We start from the raw sequence: 22,757 nt of genomic DNA, 5'->3' as shown, positions 1-22,757 counted from the left end.
TATCCATCACTAGAGATCAGTGACATCACTGAGAATACAGCCTATCCATCACTAGAGATCAGCGGTGACATCACTGACAATACAGCCTATCCATCACTAGAGATCAGCGGTGACATCACTGAGAATACAGCCTATCCATCACTAGAGATCAGCGGTGACATCACTGAAAATACAGCCTATCCATCACTAGATATCAGTGACATCACTGAGAATACAGCCTATCCATCACTAGAGATCAGCGGTGACATCATTTACAGCCTATCCATCACTAGAACATGCAGCAGATTCTTACCCCCAACGCCCCCTACCTTTCTTATCCCGCTGAGCCTCCTCCAGTTGTTGCTCCAGCCTACTGATCTGCAGACGTTGCTCCTCTTTCTCGGTTTCTTTCTTAAGTTTGTGCTCCTTCAGCTGCTCCCGACACTGCTGATGCTGAGTGCGGAGCGACCTCTCCCGATCATCACGATCCTTCAGCTCCTCACACAACCAGTGCAGCTTAGTCTAATGTGAGAGAGACCCAGAACAGTCACCTCCATATATCAGCAGCAGCATACAGATTACAGCTCTGGAGTATAATACAGGATAAAGTAATGGAGGACCCCTGGAGTGGTTAATCATGACAATGCATCTGTGCCCCCCGAGTAAGGAGTATAGTGCTACAGATACTTAGTTTGTCATTGCTCTCTCCCCACCCCCCTTATATATGGGTTATAGGAATGGTTTGTGTGGGTGCCCCCCTTCTAAGGGAGGACAAGTGGAATAACCTGTTCTAGATTGTTCTTGTATGTATGTAGGCATCTCCAGACAGAATGTCGGTGATTGGACAGAAGGTAAGTAGCTTTTCCGATTGGTGGAGAGTTGAGTTGTGGCGAAAGGAGGGTCCAGTCAGACGTCGCAGTCAAGCAGAGAAGACTGGAGTATAATACAGGATGTAACTCAGGATCAGTAATGTATGTACACAGTGACCCCACCAGCAGAATATGGAGTGCAGCTCTGAAGTATAATACAGTATGTCAGCACATATCCCTCCCCCATTTATCCTGTGCACCTCTGCACCCACACTTTCCATTCTTGCTGTATTTGCTGATGAGAGATCTCGCAAATCCCCGCCCTGCACCATGATGGCGGCTGTGCACTTCCCCTCCTGCAGTCTGCTCTTCTGCGCGGTCAGTCGTAGCCATCATTTTTCCATAACCAATTATGACCGCTGCCAGACACAATACAGCGGTAAAGCTCCCCACACTACTGGCAGCTGCAGAAGCTTCTGCTGCACACATCATTACATTTTCCCTTCTCCCTGCACAATCCTGATGTCTGGGAGGGCGGGGGCGCGTGGGGCGGGGGGCACGCTGCCAGGTGACCTCGTTCCAGCACTATAATGGGGGGAGCATTTTCCTGCAGGTGTGCCGGGCCCCCGCGCTGCACACACATCTGTATGCCTGGACAAGGGCCACTTGGCCCCAAATAGTACAATTATTTCTAATATTCAGGCAAAGAGGCCACAGACGCCTGCCAGGAGCACAACGTTCCCTTATACATTACTGTGTCTGGAGGAAGAGGTCAGTGTGCCAGAGGCCTGCCGATAACTGAGAGGTGCCGGGAGGTCACTGCATATCCCCAGCATGAGGGAAGGGGCACTGATGTCTGTGTATTAGGAGGAGGGAGGCACATGTGATGTCTGTGTATTAGGAGGAGGAGGAGGCACATGTGATGTCTGTGTATTAGGAGGAGGAGGGAGGCACACGTGATGTCTGTGTATTAGGAGGAGGAGGGAGGCACATGTGATGTCTGTGTATTAGGAGGAGGAGGGAAGGGGCACTGATGTCTGTGTATTAGGAGGAGGGAGGCACATGTGATGTCTGTGTATTAGGAGGAGGAGGAGGCACATGTGATGTCTGTGTATTAGGAGGAGGAGGGAGGCACACGTGATGTCTGTGTATTAGGAGGAGGAGGGAGGCACACGTGATGTCTGTGTATTAGGAGGAGGAGGGAGGCACATGTGATGTCTGTGTATTAGGAGGAGGAGGGAGGCACATGTGATGTCTGTGTATTAGGAGGAGGAGGGAGGCACATGTGATGTCTGTGTATTAGGAGGAGGGAGGCACATGTGATGTCTGTGTATTAGGAGGAGGAGGAGGGAGGCACATGTGATGTCTGTGTAGGAGGAGGAGGAGGGAGGCACATGTGATGTCTGTGTATTAGGAGGAGGAGGGAGGCACATGTGATGTCTGTGTATTAGGAGGAGGAGGGAGGCACATGTGATGTCTGTGTATTAGGAGGAGGAGGGAGGCACATGTGATGTCTGTGTATTAGGAGGAGGAGGGAGGCACATGTGATGTCTGTGTATTAGGAGGAGGAGGAGGGAGGCACATGTGATGTCTGTGTATTAGGAGGAGGAGGGAGGCACATGTGATGTCTGTGTATTAGGAGGAGGAGGAGGGAGGCACATGTGATGTCTGTGTATTAGGAGGAGGAGGAGGGAGGCACATGTGATGTCTGTGTATTAGGAGGAGGAGGAGGAGGAGGCACATGTGATGTCTGTGTATTAGGAGGAGGAGGAGGAGGCACATGTGATGTCTGTGTATTAGGAGGAGGAGGAGGAGGCACATGTGATGTATGTGTATTAGGAGGAGGAGGGAGGCACATGTGATGTCTGTGTATTAGGAGGAGGAGGAGGCACATGTGATGTCTGTGTATTAGGAGGAGGAGGGAGGCACATGTGATGTCTGTATTAGGAGGAGGAGGAGGCACATGTGATGTCTGTGTATTAGGAGGAGGAGGAGGCACATGTGATGTCTGTGTATTAGGAGGAGGAGGGAGGCACATGTGATGTCTGTGTATTAGGAGGAGGAGGAGGCACATGTGATGTCTGTGTATTAGGAGGAGGAGGGGGCACACATGATGTCTGTGTATTAGGAGTGGGGCACACATGATGTCTGTGTATTAGGAGGGGGCACACATGATGTCTGTGTATTAGGAGGAGGCACACGTGATGTCTGTGTATTAGGAGGGGGCACACATGATGTCTGTGTATTAGGAGGAGGCACACATGATGTCTGTGTATTAGGAGGGGAGCACACATGATGTCTGTGTATTAGGAGGAGGAGGGAGGCACATGTGATGTCTGTGTATTAGGAGGAGGAGGGAGGCACATGTGATGTCTGTGTATTAGGAGGAGGAGGGAGGCACATGTGATGTCTGTGTATTAGGAGGAGGAGGGAGGCACATGTGATGTCTGTGTATTAGGAGGAGGAGGAGGGAGGCACATGTGATGTCTGTGTATTAGGAGGGGGCACACATGATGTCTGTGTATTAGGAGGGGGGCACACATGATGTCTGTGTATTAGGAGGGGGGCACACATGATGTCTGTGTATTAGGAGGGGAGCACACATGATGGCTGTGTATTAGGAGGGGGGCACACATGATGTCTGTGTATTAGGAGGGGGCACACATGATGTCTGTGTATTAGGAGGGGAGCACACATGATGGCTGTGTATTAGGAGGGGGGCACACATGATGTCTGTGTATTAGGAGGGGGGCACACATGATGTCTGTGTATTAGGAGGGGGCACACATGATGTCTGTGTATTAGGAGGGGAGCACACATGATGGCTGTGTATTAGGAGGGGGGCACACATGATGTCTGTGTATTAGGAGGGGGGCACACATGATGTCTGTGTATTAGGAGGGGGCACACATGATGTCTGTGTATTAGGAGGGGAGCACACATGATGTCTGTGTATTAGGAGGGGGCACACATGATGTCTGTATTAGGAGGGGGGCACACATGATGTCTGTGTATTAGGAGGGGAGCACTCTGTGGATGGATGCGGCTCAGCACACGGAGGATCCTGCTGGAGGTCAGGCCGGGCCGGGAATGCCTGTGTACAGTGCACTATAGATAGAGCGTACAGTACGTCCTGTAGGGATCAGTAATGGCATGTACACTCTGATAAATCACAGGGATAGGAGCAGAGAGCCGGGATGATGGAGGAGGGAGGGGGCGCACAGATTACTCCTGTGATCTTGTCCAGCTGCTGCAGTCTGTGTGGCCGATCCTGCGCACAGCTGCTCGCTCCAGGCACATGTAACTTACAGCGGCGACATTTCCCCATCACATCCAGAGGCCCAGAGAGGCTTTATTAGAGGAGGAGACATAACAGCGCAGCTCGAGGCCTCATGATGCCGCAGCACACACACGTCTACTATACAGGAGCCTTACCTTAGTCTCTGCGAGCCAGTAGTGGGGGTCATCCCGCAGGTGGGCAGCGCTTGACACCGGCTGCAATAGAGCACATGGCTTTAGTAAGACTGTGTTCAATGACTACACATACCGACCGTGTCCCCGATAGTTCTGTCTGTCACGTTTCCCCTCATCTTAGAGACTGCTATGATCTCTTTCAATCCCATGGACACTTGAGAAGGCTCACTCAATAATCTGTCCAATCTGTGACATGCTTCTCAACTAGGTGTGAAGCCAAAGTGGTAATGGGCTTGTGTAATCACTGACTGCTTCTTCACAATGGCCTGTGTGTCCTATGTGTACATGGTCTCCTGCACATTACAGCAGAGCACTGCCACTTGGGCTGGTGTACTACATAGACAGACATTCTAGGGGTCCCTGATCAGGAGCGGAGGTGGCCCACAATTCCTGGGAACAGTCCTGGAGAAACATCCAGAAGACAGGCCTTCCAGGACTATGAGAGACCATTCAGCCCCCAAAAGGTGAAGGGGTGAGGGCCCCTGATACGAGGCGCCTTCCGGCCTGTCGGTCGGGCTGCCTACCATAGAGCCATCCAGGATTAAGGTCAGGACCTTCCTGCCAGATAAGTTTGTGCCCTGAGCAGAAGCCTTGAAGAGAACCTCCTTTGAGGGGGTGAAGCAACCAACAAGGGGGATTCAGGCTCTTACCACTTGTATCTTTTGACTTTCTAGAGGAAATTATTTGTTCCACAGTTGTGAATTGCCCCTCCTGTCCCCTACTACACGAGCGGCAATGCCACACTGTCTGTATATAGGGGTACTCCGGTGAAAATCTTTGCTTCACATCAACTGGTTTCAGAAAGTTATACAGATTTGTACATTACTTCTAATTAAAAATCTCCAGTCTTCCAGTACTTATCAGTCTCTGTATGTCCTGCAGGAAGTGGTGTATTCTCTCCAGTCTGACAGTGCTCTCTGTTGCCCCCTCTGTCCATGTCAGGAACTGTCCAGAGCAGCAGCAAATCCCCAGAGAAAACCTCTCCTGCTCTGGACAGTTCCTGACATGGACAGGGGTGGCAGGAGAGAGCACTGTATCAGACTGGAGAGAGTACACTACCTTCTTCAAGAGATACAGCAACTGATAAGTACTGGAAGACTGGAGATTTTTTTTAAATAGAAGTGAATTACAAATCTTTACAACTTTCTGACACAAGTTGAGTTGCAAGAAAAAAAGGGTTTTGCCGCAGTACCCCTTCAAAAGTTTTTTGGTACCCAGAAGTAGCACCCCCTCCTGACCATGTGTCTGCTATTTACTTGGAAAGGGGGCGAAAATTGCAAAAGCAGAGCTCACCATGGACAAGGGGCCCCCCATTTCTGGGGGATCCTTTGTTTTAATCTCATAAAAGTCCTCTTAGGTCAGATGTGTTACAGACCAGTGGTCCCCCAACCTGTGGCTCTTTAGCTGTTAAAAAACTACAACTGAGCATGCTGGGAGTTTTGGACCAAGCTAGAGAGCCATAGGTTGGAGATGGGAAGGGACAAGAGTTAATAGTGAAGGTTTACTTTAAATTTCTCCATGGAGTTTCTGGCCAGGATGTGACAGGCTTTGTTGATTTCGGTCTCGATGGCGCTCAGGATGGTTTCTTGCTCGGTCTCCACAGAGTTCAGTTTCTCTTTAAGGCTTTGATTGAGGTCTTCCAGTTTCTTCACTTGCTGATCCTGTAGGGGAGAATTGGCCATAAGAACCGACAGTCAACATCTGTCCTGCCAAACTCCAGCCAAGCGCGCATCTGCTCCTCCACTGCTTCAGCGTCTCAGGTCACATCAGTAACCAGTGTAAATCTGCGTCTCCATGTGAAGGGTGAAGCGTGGCCTCTGTACAGATACCTGGGCACATGGAGACATGCAGACAATGTACCCGTATCAGGCAGGCGATATCTTGGCTGTTATTGTGACACCGGTTACATACCGCCTGCTCTCTTCCCATTATCATGAGCAGCAGACAGCATGGCACCCGATTACTATGTGTGTGCGAGTGCTATTACCCCAGATCATCTCACACAGGACAGAAGCCAGTGTCTTGGGCCAGATGCCAGCTTTTTCCTCACATCTGCTGCAGAGTGACCCCCTGCTGAGCCGCCCGTCACACGTCACGCAGACACTGATCCTGTGATAAGGGGCTACCTGATCAAAGCAAAAATCTGCTCCCTCCACTATGACACAAATGATCCTGTATATTATTCCCTATATACTTACTCATAACGTTTCTCATAGATACTGAGAAATCTTTGTAAATGTGGCAATAAACGTTCACCTCTGCAATGTCCTGTGCTCCATCTCCCGTAGACGAGCCAAAGCTTTCATAATGCTGAAGTGCCTCCAAGTGGTCAGTGTGAGTACTGCACACACCTACTCAGCCACAAGACAAGCATAGACTGAGCCTGAACTGTATCGACTATAAGGCTCATCATTATATAAGGAGTCATTTACCCCACTGTGTGCCGCCTTGTCTCCCATATACAGACTGTTCAGGCTGCAGAGGGGCTCACATGCAGCCATGTTCTTTGTGGAGCAGGATAAGGAATAGTGTCCGCTCACCGGCTGTGTGGTCACCAACAGTCTTGAGGAGCAGCAGTCATGAGCCTTTCCTCTTTATGACCCATAATGTATGAACGCATCCAGCGACATTACATAGACACAGCAGATTGTCCTCCTACCTTCTCCTCCAGGTCCTGTGCTGCCAGCTGGCACTTACACCTCAGGGCAGCGCTCTCTTCTTTACCACGAAGCATTTCCTCAGAAAGTTTATCGCATTCAATCTTCATCTTCTCCAGCCGCTGCCGCTCAGATTTCACCAGAGATTTGCTGTCAATCAGCTCAGCCTAAAAGACAGAAGAGAAAAAACATCAGGGAACTCACCCGTGTGAGCAAGCGGAATGGAGTCACTATTGTTTGCTAAAACCTGGAGCTATCACCTTGGCTCATGCTAAGCCATAAATATGGCGCATCTGTAGACGCTTTTGGCAACTTTTATTTAGTGCAAATTTGGTGCAAAATGTCTGACAGAACCCGCCGCATCCCTTTGATGAGTGAGGTGAGAGATGACTTTCGTGCCCAATGATGAAATCCATCCCCATACATAAGCCCTGTACCTTCAGCGTGCGGATGTGAGATTCCAGCTCCTCTCTCTCCTGGCGGAAGTGTCCCAGCATCTCCTGGATGTTGCGCTCGTGCTTGGCTTTAGCTGTCTGAGCAGCGGAGCGCAGGTCGGTCAGTTCTCGCTGGTGCACGTCCCGCTCCATCTTCAGCTGCCGTCCCGCCGAGCTCAGCTCCTCCCGGGCAAACTCTGCCTGTTTCTGGGCCTCACACAGGTTCCTCCTTAGCTCCTTGGTGCTCTTCTCCTCCTGGGCCAGACGGCTGCTAAGCTCGGCCCGCTCTGCACTCAGATCCCTCACAGACTCCTGCAGTTCCAGGATCCTCTCGTTGATCTTCTCCTGGGCCCGAGCAGCAGACAGAACCTCATCTTGCAGCCTCTCCCTGTCCTCCTGCAGCTGCTGCTGGAGATCAACCTGTCGCTCCAGCTGTCCTGCAAGACACAACGACCACTAGTCAGTATGATGTACACTATAGTGTGACCACATATATGTACTAATTAGTCTGTGCTGAGCCGTCCTCTATGACTTATAAAGAAAGTGAGAAACAGGACAGACAGTACTGTGAGCTGAGGAGTGAAGCGCACCACTGGCCGCCTCTTCCTGATCGTTCTGATGATCGTGAGAGTCTCACCATGACAGGAACACAAAGCCTGATGTAGAGCATGTAGCACTGTACTATACATAGTCTCCATAAGAGAATATCCTGTAAGCATTACCCTGCAGCCGTCCCACCAGCTCCTGCGCCTCCCGCACTTCTTTCTCCAGTCCCAGCTGTTGATCCTGGAGTTCGGCGATACGTCCCTCCCGGAGGCGTAGCTCCTCCTCTTGTTGGGCGCGCCGACTCAGCACCTCCGCCAGCTCTTTCTGTAGACTTTCCGCCTGCTGCACGGTGGCCTGAACCTGACATTTCAACTCATCCCTCTCCTTAGTTACCTGTAGGCAGAAAAGATTGTGACTGCATATAATATTCTTAGTCTTTGCTGTGTATGTATATTGGTGAATAATACGGGTCAGTCCTATATACTGTGAGTACAGGCAGACATAACCTGACTATCAGCAGCCGGCGGCCCTGTATAACCTGTGTGTGTCTTGTTCAGGTTAGTCCTATATACTGCGAGTACAGGCAGACACAACCTGACATCAGCAGCCGGCGGCCATGTATAACCTGTGTGTGTCTTGTTCGGGTCAATCCTATATACTGTGAGTACAGGCAGACACAACCTGACATCAGCAGCCGGCGGCCCTGTATAACCTGTGTGTGTCTTGTTCGGGTCAATCCTATATACTGTGAGTACAGGCAGACACAACCTGTCTTGTTCAGGTCAGTCATGGCTACTCCTGTATGATGATCATTACTAAAAGGGATGATCCAAGATTAGATAAACACAGCTGCTTTCTTCCAGAAACAGTTCCACTTGTGACCTCAGGTTGTGTGTGGTACTGCAGCTTAACGATGGAAAATGAGCGATTATCTGTCCGTGTAATAACACCCAACGCTTAAACGACAAATGAAAAATCGTTAACTTTTGTCTTTCATCATGTTGGAAAAATATTGTTGGCAGTTTGCCGATTGTTCACATATCTGTTCGTGTAATAAGTTGTTCGCCGATAAAACATGTTGTGTTGTCCCGAGGTACGATTAGCGACCATATAACAACGTAAAAATGAACGTGCGTAACAGTAATCGGTAAACGTAATAACCTCAGAATCGTTCGCTACAAAATCGCTAGTTTTCAATCATTATAACAAATCTTTAAACAATAATTGCTACTTTAGTTTTGTTGAAGTGAATGGAGCTGTAATACCACACAACCTTAGGACAGGTGTGGCACTGTTTTTTTTTTGTTTTTTTTTTAAAACCTGGACAACCCCTTTAAGAGTCCTGGACAGCCTGACCTACCTGTGTGCAGCGGTCAGACGACAAGCTCACAGCCTCCTCTTTCTTCTGTAGCTCCCGCTCCATCTTCTTACATCTTAGCTTCCAGTGTTTGATGGCCTCCTGGGCCTTGGATTTTAGGTCTTCCTTCTTCTTCTCAGCCTCCAGCCGTAGGGCCTCGGCCTGCCTCAGCTCTGTCAGACACCTCTCGGCCTCCTGGGTCACCTCCTCCAGTTGTTGCCCCAGCTCGGAGTTCTGACTCTCCAGCTGACTCTTGTCCTTCTCACATGTCTCGTATCGGCTCTGGATGTCCTTTACCTGCTGCAGCATCCTCAGCTGCTGGCGCTCCCGCTTCTCCATGTCCGTGTTCACAGCCTGTGGGACAGAGGTGAGAAATGAGGACAGTGCAAGAGGAGCAACTTACTAGTATAACACAATCTGAGGTACCTGTACAATCTGAGAATCACATCAAGGAACTGATGCCAGCAGGGGGCAGTATAATCCCCCCGGTGCAGAAACCCTCCTCATCCTGCCTATGACCATAACAGTGCCGCTGCTGGATGGGCTCTGCATGCCATCTTTACTCCACCATCATAGCAGTCTATAGACAGAAGCAGGGGCGGAGCAATTTACGTAGCGATATATCACCTTTAAGACTCCCATCAGATACATTTATGGCGTATATACGGCCCCTCTGGAACACGCACCTATCAGAGATGCACAGGAAATTTGGCTCACACAACGGTTGATGGGTGTTTTATATCACCAAATGTGGAATTGTCTGAATTATTACACTAAACCATTGCCGACCCCGCACAGTGATCGGCATCAATGAAAAATAATACCAGAAGCAAAGACTGACGATTTCTGGTCCCATCCCAAAGTCCAATACCAATAAAAACTGCAGATTATAACACAAAAAGTTACCTCGTATTTTCCAAAATCAAAAAACAATGACGTAGAAGAAAGCAGAATGTGGTGGTTCAAAACTATGGTGTTTTCTTCTCCAAAAAGTTTTAACTCTTTAAAATTAGCATAAAAAGCACAAAAATATATAAACTTATTGGTACTGCCCTCCAGAATATAGAAAAAGACATCATACTGCCCTCCAGAATATCGAGAAGACATCATACTGCCCTCCAGAATATCGAGAAGACATCATACTACCTATCACTGTAATGGTACAGCCCTCCAGAATATCGAGAAGACATCATACTACAGGGCTCCAGACTAAAAAATTTACCTAGGAGCCATTGGCTCCTAACCTGAAAAATTTAGGCACCAAATAGAATATTTGGTCGCCAACATTTTAAGCCATGTAAAATTAATGTTATGTTAAATGGGACTTACTGTGTGCAGAGGCCGCGGCAGCCTCCTCCTCCTTTAGATCCTTTCTTTTCTTAGTTTGAAAACGTTCAACATGGAAACTTGCAACTTGACAATCATATACAGTCTGACAACCATATCCAGTCTGACAACCATATCCAGTCTGACTCAGTACTTCAGCTTCACTTGGCTAGCCTTTTAATGAGGCTTACTATTCTGAACTTGAACTTAAAGGGAACCTGTCGACCCCCGTACCGGGGTGACAGGCTCCCAACCCCCCGTTAGAACCCCCTATACTCACCTCATCTTCACCCCGCTTCTGAAGATGGTCGGGGTCACGGAGATCTCAGCCGCTGCAGCCCGGCGTGCGCTGAGAGATGAGTCCAACGCTCATAGAGAATGACGGGAGAGTCCAGCGCTCCGTCATTCTCTATGAGCGTTGGACTCATCTCTCAGTGTGCGCGTCAGGCTGCAGCGGCTGAGATATCCGTGACCCGACCACCTCCAGAAGCGGGACCCGGCGCGATGAGGTGAGTATAGGGGGTTCTAACGGGGGGTTGGGAGCCTGTCACCCCGTCACCGGGGGTGACAGGTTCCCTTTAAAAGCTTGCAACAGTCTATACATACTGAGCTAGACTTATGACTGCAGCCATAGTGACCCCCCACAAGATGTGTATATAGATATATCTCTCACCTAGTGACTAATGCAAGTGACCCCCTACAATACAGACACCTGAGGGGCCCTGATAATAATAATTGTGCATATATCTATCTCCCAGTGTCTGCAGCCAGTTTGCCCTACACTTATAGATGGCCCCCTCTACCCCCCATTATAGATGCCCCCTCCTCCCCCCCCATTATAGATGCCCCCTCTTCTCCCCCCCTTATAGATACCCCCTCCCCTTATGGATGACCCCCTCTACCCCCATTATAGATGCCCCCTCCTCCCCCCCATTATAGATGCCCCCTCTCCCCCCCCCATTATAGATGCCCCCTCCTCCCCCCCATTATAGATGCCCCCTCTTCTCCCCCCCTTATAGATACCCCGTCCCCTTATGGATGACCCCCTCTTCCCCCATTATAGATGCCCCCTCCTCCCCCCCATTATAGATGCCCCCTCTCCCCCCCCATTATAGATGCCCCCTCTTCTCCCCCCCTTATAGATACCCCCTCCCCTTATAGATGCCCCCTCTTCTCCCCCCCTCCCCTTATAGATGCCCCCTCTCCCCCCCATTATAGATGCCCCCTCTTCTCCCCCCCTTATAGATACCCCCTCCCCTTATAGATGGCCCCTCTTCTCCCCCCATTATAGATGCCCCCCCTTCTTTTCCCCCCATTATAGATGCCCCCCCCCCTTTCCTCTATGCTAAGCAGTATTTAAAAAAAACAAACACACAAACTCACCTGACAACCCGCTCCCCCGGCGATCCTCTTCTTCTTCGGACGCTGTCCCCGGCTGATGTGCGGCTGCCGGGGGTGTCCCGTCCTATCCCCGGCAGCGCGGCGCGTCAGTGAGCTCTCTGTACGCCGGGGCTGTGACTTCTGACACAGGAAGCGTCTCTGACGTGCGCTTCCTGTGCCGGAAGTCAGGGCCCCAGGCAGCTCACTGATGCGCCGCGCTGCCGGGGATAGGATGGGACACCCCTGGCAGCCGCGCATCAGCCGGGGATACTTAAAGAGACAGCGCGCCGCCGCCGGGGCCAGTGGCAAATGGCGCCCAGATTAATAAATCTGTGCGCCATTTGCAAAATGTCAGTCGCATTGGCGACCATTTTGGTCGCCATCTGGAGCTCTGTACTACCTATCACTGTAATGGCACTGCCCTCCAGAATATCGAGAAGACATCATACTACCCTCCAGAATATCGAGAAGACATCATACTGCCCTCCAGAATATCGAGAAGACATCATACTACCTTTAACTGTAATGGTACAGCCCTCCAGAATATAGAGAAGACATCATACTACCTATCACTGTAATGGTACTGCCCTCCAGAATATCGAGAAGACATCATACTACCTTTAACTGTAATGGTACAGCCCTCCAGAATATAGAGAAGACATCATACTACCTATCACTGTAATGGTACTGCCCTCCAGAATATCGAGAAGACATCATACTGCCCTCCAGAATATCGAGAAGACATCATACTGCCTATCTGTGTAATTGTACTGCCCTCCAGAATATAGAGAAGACATCATACTGCCTATCAGTGTAAAGGTACTGCCCTCCAGAATATAGAGAAGACATCATACTGCCCTCCAGAATATAGAGAACACATCATACTGCCCTCCAGAATATAGAGAAGACATCATACTGCCTATCACTGTAATGGTACTGCCCTCCAGAATATAGAGAAGACATCATACTGCCCTCCAGAATATAGAGAACACATCATACTGCCCTCCAGAATATCGAGAAGACATCATACTGCCTATCTGTGTAATGGTACTGCCCTCCAGAATCTAGAGAAGACATCATACTGCCTATCGGTGTAATGGTACTGCCCTCCAGAATCTAGAGAAGACATCATACTGCCTATCGGTCTAATGGTTCTGCCCTCCAGAATCTAGAGAAGACATCATACTGCCCTCCAGAATATAGAGAACACATCATACTGCCCTCCAGAATATAGAGAAGACATCATACTGCCTATCACTGTAATGGTACTGCCCTCCAGAATCTAGAGAAGACATCATACTGCCTATCGGTGTAATGGTACTGCCCTCCAGAATCTAGAGAAGACATCATACTGCCTATCGGTGTAATGGTACTGCCCTCCAGAATCTAGAGAAGACATCATACTGCCTATCGGTCTAATGGTTCTGCCCTCCAGAATCTAGAGAAGACATCATACTGCCTATCGGTGTAATGGTACTGCCCTCCAGAATATAGAGAAGACATCATACTGCCTATCAGTGTAATGGTGCTGCCCTCCAGAATCTAGAGAAGACATCATACTGCCCTCCAGAATCTAGAGAAGACATCATACTGCCCTTCAGAATATAGAGAAGACATTATACTGCCTATCGGTGTAATGGTACTGCCCTCCAGAATATAGAGAAGACATCATACTACCTATCACTGTAATGGTACTGCCCTCCAGAATCTAGAGAAGACATCATACTGCCCTCCAGAATATAGAGAAGACATCATGGCACTGCCCTCCAGAATATAGAGAACACATCATACTGCCTATGGCCAGAGTGGTACTGCCCTCCAGAATCTAGAGAAGACATCATACTGCCTATCACTGTAATGGCACTGCCCTCCAGAATATAGAGAACACATCATACTGCCCTCCAGAATCTAGAGAAGACATCATACTGCCCTCCAGAATCTAGAGAAGACATCATACTGCCCTCCAGAATTTAGAGAAGACATCATGGCACTGCCCTCCATAATATAGAGAACACATCATACTGCCCTCCAGAATATGGAGAAGACATCATACTGCCTATCGGTGTAATGGTACTGCCCTCCAGAATCTAGAGAACACATCATCCTGCCTATCGGTGTAATGGTACTGCCCTCCAGAATATAGAGAACACATCACACTGTCCTCCAGAATATAGAGAACACATCATACTGGCAATTGTTTGTTTTGTAGTATGTTTTATGATAAAATGAAAGGTCTGTTTGTCCCAAAAAAATGTAAGCCCTCGTCAGGGCTATTCTGGGCAGAAAATCCACCTCCTATTCTCACACTCCCCAGGGGCCCTCTTTTTTTCCTTTTTCGGGTCCCCCACTGACTGACCAGGACTCCTCAGCAGTGACTGTCGCTCAGCCTGTCAGTGACAGCCCTGTGGCCACTGATTGGCTGGGCTGGTTGTCACTCCGGGACATTGGCTCAGCTCCCCGGTCTGTAAGACTGAGAGGCTTATCTGAAGCCGACTCCATTTGCTGGAATAATGGCGAGGACAAGTTGTTTTTGTTCTAATATAAGTTAAAGCTTAGCGTTTTAGCGGTGATGTATTAACGCCGTTACACTCCGTCTGCCTTAAGCGGACTCTAATAATAAAGTCTCCTCCACAGACTTGGCAGTGCGGCGGCCGCTGCGGTAACCTTGTGTCCGCAGATTTATATCCTCTTTAAGTGACATCTAATTGCTTATGAGAGAGAAGCCGGCGAGAGCCGGGAGAATGTGCGGCATTAAGAGACAATGATGGCCCTGGTTTCTATCTGGCACCAGGTGAGACGTCGGGGTTGAACCTGGCACGGAGCGGTAACGGCCGACATGTAATCACATCGAGAGCCACAACCGTGAGCTGTTCTGAAGAAATACGTCTTGTCATACATAATGTTCATTGTGCCCAGGGCCGGGTGCCATGTGAGGACCAGCTGAGCAGCTCAGAGAGGGGGTATACATGCGGTAATATGTATACAAAGTGTGCGCTATAATCAGCTCTCCAGCTGCTACAAAACTACAACTCCCAGCATGCACAGATGTCAGAAGTCCAGCATGCTGGGAGTTGTTTTGTAGGAACTGGAAAGCCACAGGTTGGAAATGACAGCATTAGATTTTGGCCAACCATCTGATGTATATGGATCCAGCATGAAGACGTCTGGCAGCGTCTCTCTCCCCTCAGTCAGAACACATGAACCCTTAGCAGAACGGAGTATAAGAGGTTTAGGGGATTGTGGGCCATCCTGTGCCAGATCCACACATGAGGAGGATGTATGTGGCACTCTACTCTGCTGTATACCTCTAAGTGCTCTGCCAGCTGAACCTTCTCTCTGTCCTTCTGGTCCAGGTTGCGTTTCAGATTGTCAATCTCGGACAGCATGGCGCTTCGGTTGAGTTGTGCGCGCAGCTCCATGATCTGACGCTCCAGCTCCTGTTTCTCCCGTTCAGAACGCTCCACAGCTGGAAGGAAACAAACTGTGTCACAGATCAGGGTCTCTATACAGAAGGATGATCTATATTGAAAGGGATTGTCTAGAATTAGAAAAACAAGGCTGCTATCTCGCACAAATAGCACCACCCCTTTCCACACATTGGGGGACATTTATTAGGTCCGAAGTTTTTTACACCGGACTTAAAAATGTCCCCGCATCTCCGGCGTTACGGAGATTTATGTAGAGGCGGACTGCCTCTACATAAATCCTGTGCGCGTCGGCGCGCACGGCAGAAAACCTACGCCACCTGAAAGGTGGAGTAGGTTTTCGGCGTATCTTTTGCCGGAGCAAAAGATAAATTCCCCCCCCACACACACACACACACACACACACCCCCGGCGGAAAGTGCCGATATGCGAATATTTTATTCGCAAATCGGCCATTTGCGAATTCCGCTGATACGCACCTTAATACATGTCCCCCATAGTGTCTGGTAGTGGAGCTCAGCTGGTAGCTGTACTACAACACAACCTGTTCACAGAAGTGTTGCTGTTATTGCAAGAAAGCAGCCATGTTTTTTCCTATCCTGAACAAACCCCTCACTTCAATTCTACAGATGGCGCCACCTGCTCGGATCCTCCGCTGCTCCTCCTGGTTCTCGTGTTGGCTCTGTAAGGACATCTGGGAGACCTGGTGCTGTAGTTGTCCTCTATCCTCCTCCAGCTTCAGGAGCTGAGTGCGCAGATCCTCCACCTACAAGTGTAACCACAGTCACTCATCTCTAAGGACATTGGGATCCGGAGAAGACATGTCCCTTCATCGGTTCTGTCAGTAGTGCTGGATCTGCTAGATCGGCACTCACATACTGTGCCCATTACACAGCTTGATTATAGTACAGTAAGGGAGATTATATATATTTTGTTAGCGATGTCTGTGCAGCCCTTACCTTAAAAGTGTACAATAATAGAGTTTATACATACCTGACCCCGCTCCCAGTGTTCTCCTCACTTCTCTGAAGTGACAGGCTGCCCAGCCAATCACTAGCCGCGGCAGTCCCGCCTGTCACTTCGGGGGCCGGCTCTGAATTTCCACCAGCGTTTGTGGACAGTGAGCAGAAAGCAGGAGAACACCGGGAGTGCGGAGAGGTTTGTACTAACTTTATAGGGGTGGTACCTGGCACAGCAGTGTCTCCCGGCTCCCCTCCGTCTGGTCTAGTCTCCTTCGATATCGCTCCAGCTCCTCCTTCAACTGGAATAAGGACAGAGAAGGGATGGAAGTTAGCAAAGCAGCACAGCCCTTTATATTCCTGCTCTTCACCTTTACACGAGCCAATTATCGTCCGAAGGGGCATTTACAGCAGCACTCCTTGCCCATAACTAGCCTGTGTAAAGGGGCATTACCTTCTACAGGCAACCACAGCCCCAGCAATGTAATGACTGCCTCCTCTTACCATCTACAGGCCACCACAGCCCCAGCAATGTAATGACTGCCTCCTCTTACCATCTACAGCCACCACAGCCCCAGCAATGTAATGACTGCCTCCTCCTACCATCTCCAGCCCCCCCCCAGCAATGTAATGACTGCCTCCTCTTACCATCTACAGCCCCCCCCCAGCAATGTAATGACTGCCTCCTCTTACCATCTACAGCCACCACAGCCCCCAGCAATGTAATGACTGCCTCCTCTTACCATCTACAGCCACCACAGCCCCAGCAATGTAATGACTGCCTCCTCTTACCATCTACAGGCCACCACAGCCCCAGCAATGTAATGACTGCCTCCTCTTACCATCTACAGCCACCACAGCCCCAGCAATGTAATGACTGCCTCCTCGTACCATCTCCAGCCCCCCCCCAGCAATGTAATGACTGCCTCCTCGTACCATCTCCAGCCCCCCCCCCAGCAATGTAATGACTGCCTCCTCTTACCATCTACAGCCCCCCCCAGCAATGTAATGACTGCCTCTTCTTACCATCTACAGGCCACCACAGCCCCCAGCAATGTAATGACTGCCTCTTCGTACCATCTCCAGCCCCCCCCCCCCCAGCAATGTAATGACTGCCTCCTCTTACCATCTACAGCCACCACAGCCCCCAGCAATGTAATGACTGCCTCCTCTTACCATCTACAGCCACCACAGCCCCCAGCAATGTAATGACTGCCTCCTCTTACCATCTTCAGCCACCACAGCCCCCAGCAATGTAATGACTGCCTCCTCTTACCATCTACAGCCCCCCCCAGCAATGTAATGACTGCCTCCTCTTACCATCTACAGCCCCCCCCCCAGCAATGTAATGACTGCCTCCTCTTACCATCTACAGCCACCACAGCCCCCAGCAATGTAATGACTGCCTCCTCTTACCATCTACAGCCCCCCCCCCCCCCCAGCAATGTAATGACTGCCTCCTCTTACCATCTACAGCCACCACAGCCCCCAGCAATGTAATGACTGCCTCCTCGTACCATCTTCAGCCACCACAGCCCCCAGCAATGTAATGACTGCCTCCTCTTACCATCTACAGCCACCACAGCCCCCAGCAATGTAATGACTGCCTCCTCTTACCATCTACAGCCACCACAGCCCCCAGCAATGTAATGACTGCCTCCTCTTACCATCTACAGCCCCCCCCCAGCAATGTAATGACTGCCTCCTCTTACCATCTACAGCCCCCCCCCCAGCAATGTAATGACTGCCTCCTCTTACCATCTACAGCCACCACAGCCCCCAGCAATGTAATGACTGCCTCCTCGTACCATCTCCAGCCCCCCCCCAGCAATGTAATGACTGCCTCCTCTTACCATCTACAGCCACCACAGCCCCCAGCAATGTAATGACTGCCTCCTCGTACCATCTCCAGCCCCCCCCAGCAATGTAATGACTGCCTCCTCGTACCATCTCCAGCCCCCCCAGCAATGTAATGACTGCCTCCTCTTACCATCTACAGCCACCACAGCCCCCAGCAATGTAATGACTGCCTCCTCGTACCATCTACAGCCACCACAGCCCCCAGCAATGTAATGACTGCCTCCTCTTACCATCTACAGCCACCACAGCCCCCAGCAATGTAATGACTGCCTCCTCTTACCATCTCCAGCCCCCCCCCAGCAATGTAATGACTGCCTCCTCTTACCATCTCCAGCCCCCCCCCAGCAATGTAATGACTGCCTCCTCGTACCATCTCCAGCCCCCCCAGCAATGTAATGACTGCCTCCTCGTACCATCTCCAGCCCCCCCCAGCAATGTAATGACTGCCTCCTCGTACAATCTACAGTCCCCCTTCTCCCAGCAATGTAATGACTGCCTCCTCGTACCATCTACAGCCCCCCCCCCCAGCAATGTAATGACTGCCTCCTCGTACCATCTACAGTCACCCCCCAGCAATGTAATGACTGCCTCTTCGTACCATCTACAGTCACCCCCCAGCAATGTAATGACTGCCTCCTCTTACCATCTCCAGCCGGGGTAATGACTGCCTCCTCTTACCATCCCCAGCCACCCCCCCAGCAATGTAATGACTGCCTCCTCTTACCATCTACAGTCCCCCCCAGCAATGTAATGACTGCCTCCTCGTACCATCTACGCCCCCCCCCCCCAGCAATGTAATGACTGCCTCCTCGTACCATCTACAGTCACCCCCCAGCAATGTAATGACTGCCTCCTCTTACCATCTACGGCCCCCCCCAGCAATGTAATGACTGCCTCCTCTTACCATCTACAGCCCCCCCCAGCAATGTAATGACTGCCTCCTCGTACCATCTACGCCCCCCCCAGCAATGTAATGATTGCCTCCTCCTGCCATCTACAGCCCCTTCCCCCAGCAATGTAATGACTGCCTCCTCTTACCATCTACAGTCCCCCTTCCCCCAGCAATGTAATGACTGCCTCTTCTTACCATCTACAGGCCCCCTTCCCCCAGCAATGTAATGACTGCCTCCTCTTACCATCAACAGCCCCCCCAGCAATGTAATGACTGCAGTAAGGTAATGACTGCCTCCTCGTACCATCTACAGCCCCCCCTTCCCCCTGCAATGTAATGACTGCCTCCTCTTACCATCTACAGCCCCCCCCCAGCAATGTAATGACTGCCTCCTCTTACCATCTACAGCCCCCCCCAGCAATGTAATGACTGCCTCCTCTTACCATCTACAGCACCCCCCCCAGCAATGTAACGACTGCCTCCTCCTACAATCTACAGCCCCCCCCCAGCAATGTAACGACTGCCTCCTCCTACAATCTACAGCCCCCCCCCCAGCAATGTAACGACTGCCTCCTCGTACCATCTACAGCCCCCCCCCCCAGTAAGGTAATGACTAGTGATGTCACGATACCAAAATTTTTAATTTCGATACTCAATACCGGTTCGATACTTAGTAAAGTATATAAAAAAACACAGTGGTAGAAATATAATACCCCTATACAGCAAATATAATAAATCGGAAATGTTATCTATATTCTTCAGGTCCGCACTGTTACAGTGATAACAATGTATGTACTTTTTTTATTTTATGGCGTTAAAAATAAAATTTACATTTTCTAAATAATTGTGGTTAAAACTGTCCTATTCTAATTCAGCTATCAGGCTATGCTGGGGGTTGTAGTTTTGTAATATTTCAGCTATCAGGCTATGCTGGGGGTTGTAGTCTTGTAATAGTTTAGCTACCGGTATGCCGGGGGTTGTAGCTCACCGACAGCCACAGGCTGGGAATACTATGAGATGCAATAGAATCTAACAGTCTGTACTTGTGATTATCACCACTATCCAATAGTGTGATACAATAGCTGCAGCCGTCACCAGCACCAGGGACTGTGCCCAGATTCTATTGTATGCACTAGTACAGCTCTGCTAAACCAGGTGCCATGATCACTGATACACTAGTCATTATCATTAATACAGTTCTGCTCTTCCAAATAGCCTGATCACTAAGACAGCTCTGCTGCACCACCCACCACTAAGACAGCTCTGCTGCACCACCCACCACTAAGACAGCTCTGCTGCACCACCCACCACTAAGACAGCTCTGCTGCACCACCCACCACTAAGACAGCTCTGCTGCACCACCCACCACTAAGACAGCTCTGCTGCACCACCCACCACTAAGACAGCTCTGCTGCACCACCCACCACTAAGACAGCTCTGCTGCACCACCCACCACTAAGACAGCTCTGCTGCACCACCCACCACTAAGACAGCTCTGCTGCACCACCCACCACTAAGACAGCTCTGCTGCACCACCCACCACTAAGACAGCTCTGCTGCACCACCCACCACTAAGACAGCTCTGCTGCACCACCCATCACTAAGACAGCTCTGCTGCACCACCCTCCACTAAGACAGCTCTGCTGCACCACCCTCCACTAAGACAGCTCTGCTGCACCACCCTCCACTAAGACAGCTCTGCTGCACCACCCACCACTAAGACAGCTCTGCTGCACCACCCTCCACTAAGACAGCTCTGCTGCACCACCCACCACTAAGACAGCTCTGCTGCACCACCCATCACTAAGACAGCTCTGCTGCACCACCCACCACTAAGACAGCTCTGCTGCACCACCCACCACTAAGACAGCTCTGCTGCACCACCCATCACTAAGACAGCTCTGCTGCACCACCCATCACTAAGACAGCTCTGCTGCACCACCCTCCACTAAGACAGCTCTGCTGCACCACCCTCCACTAAGACAGCTCTGCTGCACCACCCTCCACTAAGACAGCTCTGCTGCACCACCCTCCACTAAGACAGCTCTGCTGCACCAGATCCTGGATCCTCAGATGTGCTGCACATTCCCGGCCTCCTCTCCCGGATCTCACAGACTCCCGCTCTCCCTCTCCAGCCTTCTCCGTCCTCTCTCCCAGACCTCCCCCTCTCCAGCCTTCTCCTCCGTCCTTTCTCCAGGACCTCCTGCTCTCCCTCTCCAGCCGCTCTCCTCCGTGCAGCTCCGGCTCCTCGGCATAAATCATCTCTTTGATAACAGAGTCTGGCTGAGCCGGACTCTGTTATTAGAGAGACACCAGCAGCGGGGGTCTGTTACACACAGTAGCCGACCCCCGCTGTATATGGAGCGGGCTCAGGAGGGGTCAGATGCCGCTGTCAGTGTGACAGCGGCATCTATACACTTAAATAGCCGACACTAGCAATAGCTAAGTGCCGGCTATTTGAAATTGGCGCCGAGGGGAGCGGAGGGAGAGCAGAGGAGGAGACTGCAGGGGACAGTGAAAGGCACATAGAGAACACGGTCGGCGCTCAGCTAGCCGCCCACCGTGTTTTCAGCTTCACTTAAAGTTTCGATACCAGTAGTATCGATATTTCGGTGCATCGTGCATCCCTAGTAATGACTGCCTCCTCCTACCATCTACAGCCCCCCTTCCCCCAGTAAGGTAATGACTGACTGCCTCCCCCCTCCTGTTAGGTCCGCACCTGGCTCTTCTCGTTCTCCAGCCTCCCAAGCTTCTCCTTCATCGATGTCTCTGCCTCCTCAGACCTGGATTCTCGTTTCTTCAGTTCCTGTAGAACGGGATAATAAACGCTAAGTCTTATGTCTGAAAACGGGAGATGCCAAAAACCCAGATCACAGTGGTCTCATCCAGAGGAAATCCCCAGAGAGCAATGTATTCTGGGAAACTGTCTGTACATTGAATGTTATAGCATTTTCTATGAGGTCTCAGTATGATGAGGACTGAACAGCAGAATACTGAATGCACCTCTGGAGGGCACTGGAGGATAAGACAACAGCAGAATAGTGATTACAGCTCTGGAGGCGACTGGATCACATGATGTAACTCACTATCAATACAAAAAGATTTTTAACAGAACATTTATTTTAGTGACACTACTACTCCCAGCATGCACCAAACAGCTGTGAAACATAAATCTCAGATTTAAGTTTCATTCAGAAGAAAAGAGAGAAATCAAGAGCGTCTAAACCACAGCGAGGGCGGTGAAGAGATGAACGTAGGGAACCAGACTCCAACCATGTAGATATAGTGGGGGAGACGGTCCTGCGGACCACCACCTCCCCTCATCAGCTTCTCCGGGCACCTGTGAGGTAGTGGCGCCCCCCGGGGCTTCCTTACACTTATAATAACCTTCCCTCTCTTTAGTGCGCACATTTTCTGTATAAAAGCCGGAACAGGGATAATAAGACACTGGGGTTGAGACACACGGGGAATAAAATCACATTGCCAGATGAAAGGGATTGGCGAACTCCCCGTGTTCCTGGTTGTGCTGAGTGATCAGAACGAGAGACATCACAGACCCCAGTACTGGAGGGGAGGATACAGATGACAAGGACGTATCCCTGTATATCCTCCATCACATCACCATCATCCCTGCAGTAAGCGGCTCATGCACATCAGAC

General features: G+C 50.4%; 1 protein-coding gene across 6 annotated transcripts in view; it reads right to left on the bottom strand.

Annotated features, from left to right (window-relative positions):
- CEP128 (centrosomal protein 128) overlaps nt 1-22,757 on the bottom strand; it is a 119,619-nt gene that overhangs the window by 70,057 nt on the left and 26,805 nt on the right. For all 6 annotated transcript variants that reach the window (XM_069951294.1, XM_069951299.1, XM_069951297.1 and 3 more), the window contains exons 9-19: nt 21,818-21,904; nt 16,574-16,648; nt 16,027-16,153; nt 15,268-15,428; nt 9,260-9,610; nt 8,076-8,292; nt 7,357-7,790; nt 6,922-7,086; nt 5,768-5,923; nt 4,224-4,283; nt 309-501 (exon numbers count right to left, since the gene is read on the bottom strand). In XM_069951294.1, coding sequence (XP_069807395.1) covers nt 309-501; nt 4,224-4,283; nt 5,768-5,923; nt 6,922-7,086; nt 7,357-7,790; nt 8,076-8,292; nt 9,260-9,610; nt 15,268-15,428; nt 16,027-16,153; nt 16,574-16,648; nt 21,818-21,904 — 2,026 coding nt within the window. The remainder of the gene's footprint in view (nt 1-308; nt 502-4,223; nt 4,284-5,767; nt 5,924-6,921; nt 7,087-7,356; nt 7,791-8,075; nt 8,293-9,259; nt 9,611-15,267; nt 15,429-16,026; nt 16,154-16,573; nt 16,649-21,817; nt 21,905-22,757) is intronic.

Source organism: Dendropsophus ebraccatus, chromosome 13, assembly GCF_027789765.1.
Source record: "Dendropsophus ebraccatus isolate aDenEbr1 chromosome 13, aDenEbr1.pat, whole genome shotgun sequence".
Lineage (NCBI taxonomy): Eukaryota > Metazoa > Chordata > Amphibia > Anura > Hylidae > Dendropsophus > Dendropsophus ebraccatus.
The sequence above is the reverse complement of the archived record's forward strand: the minus strand, read 5'-3'. Positions and strand labels throughout refer to the sequence as shown.